The sequence below is a fragment of the Moschus berezovskii genome, chromosome X, assembly GCF_049115385.1.
Source record: "Moschus berezovskii isolate FMDL1 chromosome X, NW_MosBer_1.0, whole genome shotgun sequence".
Lineage (NCBI taxonomy): Eukaryota > Metazoa > Chordata > Mammalia > Artiodactyla > Moschidae > Moschus > Moschus berezovskii.
In genome coordinates this window covers 34145476-34158874 of record NC_142488.1, presented here as the reverse complement: position 1 = coordinate 34158874, position 13399 = coordinate 34145476, and the positions used below count along the sequence as shown (strand labels likewise).

Sequence of the window (13399 nt, the reverse complement as noted above, 5' to 3'; positions counted from 1 at the left end):
CAGGGAAGCCCAATAATACTGGAGTTGGTAGCCTATCCCTTCTCCAGTGGATCTTCCCAACCCAGGGATCAAACCCAGGTCTCCTACTTTGCAGGTGGATTCTTTACCAGCTGAGCCACCAGGAAAGCCCACTATCTCCTGGAGTTTGCTCAAATTCATGCTCACTGAATTGGTGATGACATCCACCCATCTCAATCTCTGCTGCCCCCTTCTCCTCCTGCCCTCAATTTTTCCCAGCATCAGGGTTTTTTCCAATGAGTTGGTTCTTCGAATCAGGTGGCCAAAGTATTGAAGCTTCAGCTTCAGCATCAGTCCTCCCAATGAATACTCAGGGTTGATTTCCTTTAGGATTGACTAGTTTGATCTCCTTGCAGTTCAAGGGACTTTCAAGAGTCTTCTCCAACACTACAATTCCAAAGCATCAATTCTTTGGCGCTCAGTTTTCTTTATGGTCCAGCTCTCACATTCATACATGACTACTGGAAAAACCATAGCTTTGACTATACGGACCTTTGTTGGCAAAGTGATATCTCTGATTTTTAATACACTGTCTAGGTTTGTCACAGCTTTCCTTCCAAGGAGCAAATATCTTTTAATTTCATGGCTGCAGTAACCATCTTCAGTGATGCTGGAGCTCAAGAAAATAAAACCTGTTTCTGTTTCCACATTTTCCCCATCTATTTGCCATGAAGTGATGGAACTGGATGCCATGTTCTTTGTATTTTGAATGTTGAGTTTCAAGCCAGCTTTTTTACTCTCCTGCTTCACCCTCATCAAGAGGCTAATTAGTTCCTCTTTGTTTTCTGCCATTAGAGTGGTACCATCTTCATATCTGAGGTTGTTGATATTTCTCCAAGGATAGTTGTTGATATATTTAAATCTCCCTTCAGGCTCTGGGATCTTGAACTACCTTTGTACGTGTTAGTCACTCAGTCATGTCCAGCTCTTTGTGACCCCACAGACTGTAGACTTCCAGGCTCCTCTGTCCATGGAATTCTCCAGGCAAGAATACTGGAGTGGGTTGCCATGCCCTTCTCCAAGGGGTCTTCCTAACCCAGGGATTGAACCCAGGTGTCCTGCATTGCAGGTAGATTCTTTACCTTTAGAATCTAGAAATAATTCCTATATCTGAAGTCCCTATGTCTGTAGCAAGAAGAAAAGGCAGGACTTAGAAGTAAGTAGTAGAGTAGGTACCTGAAGTGACAAATACTGGTGACTAACATATCTAAATGCTTACGAGATCCTTAAAGAATAAACTTTAAGAAATACCTCTGAATCTTTGAGTAGGTGATTTTTTAAAATGTGCAAAGTACAGGCAAAAAAAATTACTATGTAAATAAGACATTTTCTCTCATTCATTAAAGAAATATTTATTGAGTGCCTATTATAACACCCTATTCTAAACACAAGATATATACTGCATTAAATAAAACTAGACAAAATTCTTATCTTATTTTCTTCTCAAAAATTGAAAAGGTAAAATGCATTAAAAAAAATAAAATAGCAATTATAATTACCAAGGTAATACACTGTAAAATGTCATTACTTGAATTTTCACTACTAATTGCTAGCCAGAAAATAACTAAATTTTGTATTTCTGTTAGTATGGAAAAGAGTAAATTGAGAGAAAAAATATAATTATGGTCATGGTATAAATATAAAATGCTTAGGTTAGACTTCCTCAAAAAAAATAAATCCTGGCATTTTAGATCATCTGATTAATATTGCCTTTCCAATAAAATATTAATGTTAAATTAACACACTATATCTATATATAGATATATTTATATAAGCATTGGAAATAATTGAAAATAATACATTTAAAAATTATTTCCACAGCTATCTTTGCAGTGTTTTCCTTTTCTTATACTGTATAATTATTTAAAGTGGAGTCAGCATAATTGTCATGCTTGTGTGTTTTATAGTACTTGTCAACTACAAAAAGAGACAAAAAGACTGATATGGATGGAATTTGTAAAATAAAATCATAAAATAGACTATATATTAATAAAAACTTAGAATTTTCCAATTGTGGATAATAAAACAACCATGGCATAAAAAATGAAATTGTATTTTAATAAAAGAACTGTAAAAGTAAGTGAGCTTAAAGATTCACCAACGGTAAAGAGACAAGTAAAGAATGTTATGGGACATGATCAAGTTTAGACAGTTGTTTAGTAATATACAAGCATGCAGAAAAGAAATCCAGTTCATCCTCAAATGTATAAAAACCATTCCTGAGCTAATGGCTAAAATAAAGATGTCAGGATGACTGAGTTTATTCTCACTTAGCATTGACAAGACAGTAATTTCTTTCAAGTTTCAATAAATTTAAGGTTTACTATCACTTATAATTCTTATAACCAGGGAGATTTTAGTTCATTTTGGGAAAAGTTGTTGGAAATGTGACTTTGAGGAGATTGAACAAAGATGATGCTAAGGATGAAGACGATAATGACAATGAAGATGAGAACGACTGATTTACCACAGTTTAAAATTTTTAATCTTAGATAAATTCAAGCTCTCAGCCATAATTAATGAACATGACTATTCTGAGGACTGTATACATTTCCAAACATGATTATTTCTATTATTCTTCTCTACTTGTCAACAGCCTATTTTAAGAATCATTAGGTAAACCATTCACAAATCCTGGCAAGTACACATTAGAGATGAAAGGTTAGATGAAGGAAATACAGTAGCATTCCACAACAACTCCTCCAATGTAAAAAAAAAAAATTGAAAATAAAATTTTACTACTATTATTATTACCATCACTAATTTATTACAGCAGGATCTGATAAGATCTCTGCATGTCATGCTGGTTATTGTGTCTTACAAAATTTCAGGTTTTTAATATAGCACGTTACCTGAAATTTTTATGGTCTTCTCCAGAGCGGATACTTGCAGCTCGGTCATTGGGAAAGGCTATCAGTGCACCCTTAATTAACTCTTTATTTATCTTATGATTGTGAATGTGTGTCATGGCTGACTGAAGCATCGCAACAGGTGCATGGTCCTTGTACTGCACCAAGTCGTTCACCACAAACTGTACCGTAGGATTACTGACCAAAGGGGATATACCTGTTAGAGAATAGAATAGTAAGTTTAAACATGGTATTTTTTGAACTTCCATGAATTAACAGTTACACTAGAGTGCTGCTTCCAACTTAAAACTAAATCACAAATTCAGAAAATACGAATAATTAATAAATGGATCTACATAAAACAATTTAGCAAAATAATGTATGCATAAGTGATTAAAATACATGCAAAAAAACTAAAACCTGATAACTTGAAGGACTGGGTTGTCCCACATGAAACTGAAATTTTTATAAAGAGAACTGAATATCAGCAATTTCATATGGTTCAATGTATAAGAGATAATTGAGAATTAGCTGAAACAGTAGCAATCAGAACATCTATGGAATGGTGAAAATGGTTTATATTATAGACTCAAAAAAGTAAAATAAAATATTAAAATATTTAATAAATTTTATATACCACCAAACCAGTGCTAGTCAAAGTGAGATCTTCAAAATGGCAGCATCAGCATCTACTGGAAACATGCTGGAAATTCAAATATTTGGGCTCCAACAAAGATCTGCTTAATAATCAATGATGGGATGTATGACAGTGACATATTTTTACAGGCCCAGATGCATGCAATAGTCTAGAAGCATTAGATTAGATCACATTTGATATACACAGCTAAACATTAACGTGTTAAGATAATCCTAGAGTAATCAAAAATAAACTAATAATTGATAAGCACCCCTAATAGCATACCAGGATTAACTTTCATCACAACTTGCTTGGTAGAAGACTTGCAGACACTATTAAAATATAAACATATCTGATGGAAAGGCTTCAGTGATGAAGACTGCAAATTTTCATCTGCCACTGAGCCAATAATCTCTATAAATTGCTTCACTTTAAAGACTCCAACTTGATGTGGAATGAATGAACATGTCACATTCTGAAAACAGAAGAAAAGCGATCAATTTCTATAGGCTGAATATTTTGGGCTTCCATTGTGACTCAGCAGGTACAGAACCTGCCTGCAATGCAGGAGACTTGGGTTAGATCCCTGGGTAATATTTGCAAACCCCTAAAACTCATGTTTGGGTTGTTGTACTTTTTTATTTTTTTTGCCATGTCATGCAACATACATGATCTTATTTCCACAACCAGAGACTGAACTCATGTCCCTGAAGAGGAAGTAAGGAGTCTTAACCACCAGAGAAGTTCTGAAACTCTTATGTTAAATTCTAATGCTCTATAAGATAGAATTAGGCAATTGAAGCCTGAATGGGATTAGTGCCCTTATAAAAGAGGGTCCACAGAGCTCCTTAAGCCTTCCACCATGTGAGGATATCAGAAGTCTGTGCCCAGGAAGAGGGCCCAAACTTTACCATGAGAGCACTCCGATCTGGGATTTACAGCCTCCAGAACAATTAGAAATAAATTTCAGTTGCTTATAAACTGTGCAGTCTACAGTATATTCTTATAGCAGATGAAATGGATTAAGAAAACAGAAAACTGTCAGGATAAAATAAAAAGCAAATAAAAAATGTTGCTTACAAAATTTTAAGGCAACCTAGTTTATTGATGGTGAAATGAAAGTCTTTAGAAACATCATATACAGCTCTGACAAATCTTTAAAGTACACATTATTAGAAAACTACCTAAGAAAAAAATTAAGATTAATGGTACTGAAATACTTCCAGAATGGCAGAATAAGGGCCTCCAAAAAGTTACTCCTTCACAAAAAGAAAGAGAACACTGGGAAAATTGTCAAAATTAACTTCTCAGCAATTTGAAAATTACGTAAAATATTGCACAACGAACACTTCAAAAATTGAATGAATCAGGCTAAAAAGTTTAGCCTCATTCGCCACATTCACTTGATCTCTTGCCAACCAACTACCACTTCTTCAAGCATCTTGAAAATTTTTCGCAGGGAAAAAACTTCCACAACCTGCAGGAGGCAGAAAATGCTTTCCAAGAGTTTGTCAAATTTCATAGCATGGATTTTTATGCTACAGGAATAAACCAACTTATTTCTCATTGGCAAAGTGTGTTGATCACAATGGTTTCCATTCTGATTAATAAAGATGTATTTCAGCCTAGTTATAATGATTTAAATTTCATGGTCTGAAACCACGGACCATTATATCTACTACTGTGGGCAGAAATCCCTTAGAAGAAATGGAGTAGCCATCATGGTCAACAAAAGAGTTCGAAATGCAGTACTTGGATGCAATCTTAAAAACGACAGAATGATTTCTGTTCATTTCCAAGGCAAACCATTCAATATTACAGTAATTCAAGTCTATGCCCCAAACAGTAATGCTGAAGAAGCCGAAGTTGAACGGTTCTATGAAGACCTACAAGACCTTTTAGAACTAACACCCAAAAAAGATGTCCTTTTCATTATAGGGGACTGGAATGCAAAAGTAGGAAGTCAAGAAACACCTGGAGTAACAGGCAAACTTGGCCTTGGAGCACGAAATGAAGCAGGGCAAAGGCTAATAGAGTTTTGTCAAGAGAACGCACTGGTCATAGCAAACACCCTCTTCCAACAGCACAAGAGAAGACTCTACACATGGACATCACCAGATGGTCAACACCGAAATCAGATTGATTATATTCTTTGCAGCCAAAGATGGAGAAGCTCTATGCAGTTAGCAAAAACAAGACCAGGAGCTGACTGTGGCTCAGATCATGAACTCCTTATTGCCAAATTCAGACTTAAACTGAAGAAAGTAGGGCAAACCACTAGACCATTCAGATATGACCTAAATCAAATCCCTTATGATTATACAGTGGAAGTGAGAAATAGATTTAAGGGACTAGATCTGACAGATAGAGTGCCTGATGAACTCTGGATGGAGGTTCGTGACATTGTACAGGAGACAGGGACCAAGACCATCCCCATGGAAACGAAATGCAAAAAAGCAAAATGGCTGTCTGAGGAGGCCTTACAAACAGCTGTGAAAAGAAGAGAAGCGAAAAGCAAAGGAGAAAAGGAAAGACATAAGCATCTGAATGCAGAGTTCCAAAGAATAGCAAGGAGAGATAAGAAAGCCTTCCTCAGCGATCAATGCAAAGAAATAGAGGAAAACAACAGAATAGGAAAAACAAGAGATCTCTTCAAGAAAATTAGAGATATCAAGGGAACATTTCATGCAAAGATGGGCTTGATAAAGGACAGAAATGGTATGGACCTAACAGAAGCAGAAGATATTAAGAAGAGGTGGCAAGAATACACAGAAGAACTGTACAAAAAAGAGCTTCACGATGAAGATAATCACGATGGCGTGATCACTCACTGGGAGCCATACATCTTGGAATGTGAAGTCAAGTGGGCCTTAGAGAGCATCACTACGAACAAAGCTAGTGGAGGTGATGGAATTCCAATTGAGCTATTTCAAGTCCTGAATAATGATGCTGTGAAAGTGTTGCACTCAATATGGCAGCAAAAACTCAGCAGTGGCCACAGGACTGGAAAAGGTCAGCTTTCATTCCAATCCCAAAGAAAGGGAATTCTAAAGAATGCTCAAACTACCGCACAATTGCACTCATCTCACACGCTAGTAAAGTCATGCTCAAAATTCTCCAAGCCAGGCTTCAGCAGTATGTGAACCGTAAACTTCCAGATGTTCAAGCAGGTTTTAGAAAAGGCAGAGGCACCAGAGATCAAATTGCCAACATCCTCTGGATCATGGAGAAAGCAAGAGAGTTCCAGAAAAACATCTATTTCTGCTTCATTGACTATGCCAAAGCCTTTGACTGTGTGGATCACAATAAACTGTGGAACATTCTGAAAGAGATGGGAATCCCAGACCACCTGACCTGCCTCCTGAGAAACCTGTATGCAGGTCAGGAAGCAACAGTTAGAACTGGACATGGAACAGACTGGTTCCAAATAGGAAAAGGAGTACGTCAAGGTTGTATATTGTCACCCTGCTTATTTAACTTACATGCAGAGTACATCATGAGGAACGGTGGGCTGGAAGAAGCACAAGCAGGAATCAAGATTGCCGGGAGAAATATCAATAACCTCAGATATGCAGATGACACCACCCTTATGGCAGAAAGTGAAGAGGAACTCAAAAGCCTCTTGATGAAAGTGAAAGAGGAGAGTGAAAAGGTTGGCTTGAAGCTCAACATTCAGAAAAGAAAGATCATGGCATCTGGTCCCATCACTTCATGGGAAATAGATGGGGAAACAGTGGAAACAGTGTCAGACTTTATTTTTTTGGGCTCCAAAATCACTGTGGATGCAGATTGCAGCCAGGAAATTAAAAGACGCTTACTCCTTGGAAGGAAAGTTATGACCAACCTAGATAGCATATTAAAAAGCAGAGAATTATACAGAGTGAAGTAAGCCAGAAAGAAGAACATCAATACCGTATATTAACGCATATATATGGAATTTAGAAAAATGGTAACCTAAACCCTGTATAAGAGACTGCAAAAGAGACATAGGCATTTAGAACACTCTTTGGGACTCTGTGGGAGAGGGTGAAGGTGGAATGATTGGAGAGAATGGAATTGTAGCATGTATATTGTCATAAGTGACCAGTCCAGGTTCGACGCATAAATTTTCCTCTGTTCAAAAAAAAAATAAAAAGCAGAGACATTACGTTGCCAACAAAGGTCCATCTAGTCAAGGCTATGGTTTTTCCCGTGGTCATGTATGGATGTGAGAGTTGGACTGTGAAGAAAGCTGATCGCCGAAGAATTGATGCTTTTGAACTGTGGTGCTGGAGAAGACTCTTGAGAGTCCCTTGGTCTGCAAGGAGATCCAACCAGTCCATTCTAGAGGAGATCAATCCTGGGTGTTCATTGGAAGGACTGATGCTAAAGCTGAAACTCCAATACTTTGGCCACCTCATGCGCCGAGTTGACTCACTGGAAAAGAGTCTGATGCTGGGAAGAATTGGGGGTAGGAGGAGACGGGGATGACAGAGAATGAGATGGCTGAATGGCATCACCGACTTGATGGACATGAGTTTGAGTGAACTCAGGGAGTTGGTGATGGACAGGGAGGCCTGGCGTGCTGTGATTCATGGGTTCGCAAAGAGTCACACAGGACTGAGTAACTGAACTGAACTGAACTGCACTGATTAAATAGAAACTGTCCCTGAGGAAACTCAACTGTTAGAGTTACTAAACAAATACAGTAAATCAACTATTATAAATATGTTCAAAAGACTGAAGGAAATCATGTCTAAAAACTTAAAGGCAGTATGAGAACATCTCACAAAATAGAGCATATCAATATAGAAATTGTTTAAAAGAACAAATAAAGACAAGAGAATGCAGGAAACTTATAAATATGTGGAAATTAAATAATACACTTCTAAGTAACTAATAGGTCAAAGAAGAAATTTCAAGAGAAATTAGAGAAAACTTTGAGATAAAGAAAAACTAAAACCCAACATACAAAACTTATGGGATGTAGTAAAAGCAGTGATTAGAGGTAAATTTATAGCAGTAAGCACCAATATTATAAAAAGATAAAGACCTTTCATCAATAACCTAACCTCCATCTTAGGAAAATGAAAAAAGAAGAGCAAAAGGAAGTAAACAAAGCAAACAAAAGAAAGGAATAGCCATGAAATAGAGAACAGAAAGCAATAGAGAAAGTCAACAAACCTGAAACTATGTCTTTGTAATGATTAACGATATTGAAAAAAACTTGAGCTAGACTACCAAGCCAAAATCAACAATAGCAAAAACTCAATTTCTTAAAATCAGGAATAAAAGAGAGGATATCACTACCACTCTACATCATTAAAAAGGAGTATGACAGAATAATAAAACAATAAATCATCACGTGCCAACCAATTAGATAACCTAGATGACACGGACAAATCCTAAGACACAAACTTCTGAACATGGTTCTAGAAGAAACAGAAAATCTGAATAGCCATAGGATAACTAGAGATTGAAACAGAAATCTGAAAACTTCTGACAAAGAGAAGTACAGAATCAGATGGATTTGATGTGACTTTTACTGGACATTTAAAGAAGAATGAGCACCAATTCTTCACAAAGTATTCCAAAAATTAAAGATAACATTTTCTAACTCCTTCCATGATACCAGTTTCACTCTAATATAAAAAGGCATTCAAGAAAACTACAGACTAATGTCCTTTATGAATGTATGTGCAAAACTTTACCAAATACTATAAAATTGAATTCAGTAACACACACAAAGGATCAATCACTATGCCCAACTATGCACAACTCCTTTGCCTTGAAACATCATATATTTGGTCTTGAGAACAATTTTTTGGATAAGACTTCCAAAGCACAGGCAACAAGTGTGAAAAATAGACAAGACTTCATTGAACTAAAAAGCTTTTGCATAGCAAAAGAAACAGTCCACATAATGAAGAGACATCCTACAGAATGGGAAAAAAATACTTGTGAACCATATATGTGATAAAGGTTTAATATGGAGAACATATAAGGAACACTTACAAATCAAAAGCAAACTAATAACCCAGTTAAAAAATGGGCAGAGCACCTGAATACACATTTCACCAAGGAAGACATATGAATGGCAAAAGGTATATGAGAAGGTGTTCAATATCACTAATCATCAGGGAAATGCAAATCAAAACCTCAATGAATTATTACATCCCACCTGTTGAAATGGTCATTTATCAAAAAAATCAGATAACAAAGGTTGCTGAAGTTATGAAGGAAAAGAACCTTTTTTGGTGTTTGCTGTTGGTGGGAATATAAACTAATATAGCAATTAGATAGTGATTAGGGAAAATAGTATGAGGACATCTCAAAAAAAAAAATGAGAAATAGAACTACCATATGATCCAGGAATTCCCCTTCTAAGTATATATCCAAAGGAAATGAAATCCATATCTCCAAGAAATATCTGCTTTCCCATGTTCATTGCAGCATTATTTGCAACAGCCAAGAATCAAAAACAACCTCAATGCTCATCAATGAATGAATAAAGAAGATACAGTACACACACACTGGAATGTCATTCAGCCTTTAAAAAGAAGGAAATACTGCCATTGCTGACAACATGGATGAACTCGAAGGACATTATTCTGAATGAAACAAGCCAGACACAGAAAGACAAATATTACATGAATTTTACATGTGAAATATATGTGAGTTTAAAATAGTCAAACTCTTGGAAGGACAGAGTAGAATGGTGACTACCTGGGGTGGGGAGTGGGGGTGGGGTGGGGGGTGGAAATAGGGAGATGTTGGTCAAAACAGTACAAAGTTTCAGTTGCTCAAGATGAGTAAATTCTGGAGATCTAATGTACAGCATGATGACTATAGTGAACAATACTATATTGTTGACTACTATATTGATGACTAGAGTGAACAATACTACACCTGAAGTTTACAAAGAGGGTAAATCTTATATGTTCTCACCATAAAAACAAGATTTAAAATTTGAGGTGATGAATATGTTAATTAGATTAACTGTGCTGATCATTTCACAATGTACACATTTATCAAAACAATTGTGCACCTTGCATGTATGCATGCTAAGTCACTCCAGTTGTCTCTGCAACTCTATGGACTGCAGCCCACCAGGCTCTTCTGTCCATGGGGATTCTGCAGGCAAGAATACTGGAGTGGGTTGCCGTGCCCTCCTCCAGGGGATCTTCCCAATCCATGTGCACCTTATTCCTATTTGTCAATTATACCTCAATAAAGCTGAGGACAAATAAAGAACATTGAGCATAAAACTGGGGATGTGTGGGGCAATTATAAACTGTATATTTACTGCTACATCCCCCAGAGCACCTTGATCTGTTCAAAGATTTAAAGTTCCCCCTTTGTTTTATTACACTTTGTTTCTATAGTAAAAACTACATACATAAGAAAACTTATCCATATAAAAACTTCCATATGAATGTTTATAGCAGCATTCTTCACCACAGCCAAAAGGTAGAAACAATTCAAATGGCCATCAACTGATGAATGGATAAACAAAAGGTAGTATAGCCATGCCATGGGATATGATTTGGCCATAAAAAGCAATGGGGTACTGATACTTCAACATTGATGAATCTTGAAGATATTATGCTAAATCAAAGAAACCAGAAACAAGTCTACATACTATATGACTATATTTTATGACATGTCAAGAACAGGAAAAATTTATGGAGATAGATGAGATTCGTGGTTACCAGGGGCTGAGGAATGGGCAGCAGGGGGATTGACCAATAAAGGACACTATGTTTCTCTTTGGGGTGATGCTAACATTGTGAAATTAGTGCTAATAGTCACGCAATTCTGTGAATACACTAATTACCACTGAATTGTATACTTTAAGTGTGTAAATTTTATGGTATGTGAATGATGCTTCAATAAAGTTGGTATTAAAGGAAAATAATAATCTTACCATACTTCCAAATACTTAGAGGCTAGTTGACCAGCCTGTGGAATTAATAGTTCTCCAGTGTCCCCTACATTTCTTACATTCATTTTTTATTAATTTGAAACTTATAACTGCTCAAGAAATCTAGAAATGTAGAGGGCTAAAAATTATGTTAGGAAATTAACTATCAGCTATGGGATGTTTTGAGTTTGAAAATTTTATATAGCACAGAGAGTTCCCAGGAGTCCCACTCAATGTGAAATTTCCAAATTGGTTTCAGAGATGTACAAAAGTATATATTCCTTTTTATGCCCAGAAGATTATATGCTGACCAAAATTTAAGTGGCAAATATACTTCAGGTCTGTCTTACATTAAAGAAATTAAAAACCTATGTGAACAGAAAAAAATGCATGTAATATGAAAGGAAAGACCCTTTACTACACCCTCTTTAAATGTTCCTTTTCCAACAGTGATTCATTATCTCTTCACCCACATATTTATCAACTCTCACCCATGTATCTTCTCTAAACACTCAGATATGCCCTCTACACTCAAACTGAATGAACATTTTCATATGGCGTCCACTTAAATTGTTGGCCATCCTACATATTTTCTCAATATAAACACTAGGGACAAGCCATTCCTAATAAACTGTAACTACTGGTCTCTATTTGCATGGAATATCTTTTTCCAGCCCTTCACTTTCAGTCTGAATGTGTCCCTCATATATCAGATAAAATAGACTTTAAAACAAAGTCTGTGAAAAGAGACAAAGAAGGGAACTACATAATGATCAAAGTATCAATCCAAGAAGAAGATATAACAATTATAAATATTTATGCACCCAACATAGGAGCACTGCAATATGTAAGACAATTACTAACAAGTATGAAAGGGGAAATTAACTACAATGCAATAATAGTGGGAGATTTTAATACCCCACTTACATCTATGAATAGATCAACTAAACAGAAAATTAACAGCTCAATTCTAGAAAAATAAATGACCCAATCAAACAATGGGCCAAAGAACTAAACAGACATTTCTCCAAAGAAGACATAAAGATGGCTAACAAACACATGAAAAAATGTTCAACATCCCTCATAATCAGAGAAATGCAAATCAAAACCACAATGAGATACCATTTCACACCAGTCAGAATGGCTGCTATCCAAAAGTCTACATGCAATAAATGCTGGAGAGGGTGTGGAGAGAAGGGAAGCCTCTTACACTGTTGGTGGGAATGCAAACTAGTACAGCCACTATGGAGAACAGTGTGGAGATTCCTCAAAAAACTGGAAATAGAACTGCCATATGATCCAGCAATCACACTCCTGGGCATACACACCGAGGAAACCAGAATTGAAAGAGACACATGTACTCCAATGTTCATTGCAGCATTGTTTATAATAGCCAGGACATGGAAGCAACCTAGATGTCCATCTGCAGATGAATGGATAAGAAAGCTTTGGTACATATACACAATGGAGTATTACTCAGCCTTTAAAAAGAATACATTTGAACCAGTTCTAATGAGGTGGATGAAACTAGAGCCTATTATACAGAGTGAAGTAAGCCAGAAAGAAAAACACCAATACAATATACTAATGCATATATATGGAATTTGGAAAGATGCTAATGATAACCCTGTATACGAGACAGCAAAAGAGACACAGATGTATAAAACAGTCCTCGGGACTCTGTGGGAGAGGGTGAGGGTGGGATGGTTTGGGAAAATGGCATTGAAACATGTATATTATCATATGTGAAATGAATTGCCAGTCCAGGGTCGATGCATGTTACAGGATACTCGGGGCTGGCATGCGGGGATGACCCAGAGGGAGGATAAGGGGAGGAGGGAGGTGGGAGAAGGGTTCAGGAGGCGGAACTCATGTACACCCCGGGCGGATTCATGTCAATGTATGGCAAAACCAACCAATGTAATATTGTAAAATAATTAGCCTCCAATAAAAATTAAAAAAAAAAAACCTGTTTAAATATTTTCCCTGTTC

At 36.5% G+C, this 13399-nt stretch overlaps 1 protein-coding gene across 1 annotated transcript in view; it reads right to left on the bottom strand.

Moving 5' to 3' along the window:
• Positions 1–13399, bottom strand: part of CFAP47 (cilia and flagella associated protein 47) — a 509689-nt gene that overhangs the window by 464951 nt on the left and 31339 nt on the right. Inside the window, exons 9-10 of the mRNA XM_088833637.1 lie at positions 3790–3979; positions 2871–3084 (exon numbers count right to left, since the gene is read on the bottom strand). Of these exons, the coding sequence (XP_088689763.1) occupies positions 2871–3084; positions 3790–3979 (404 nt within the window). The remainder of the gene's footprint in view (positions 1–2870; positions 3085–3789; positions 3980–13399) is intronic.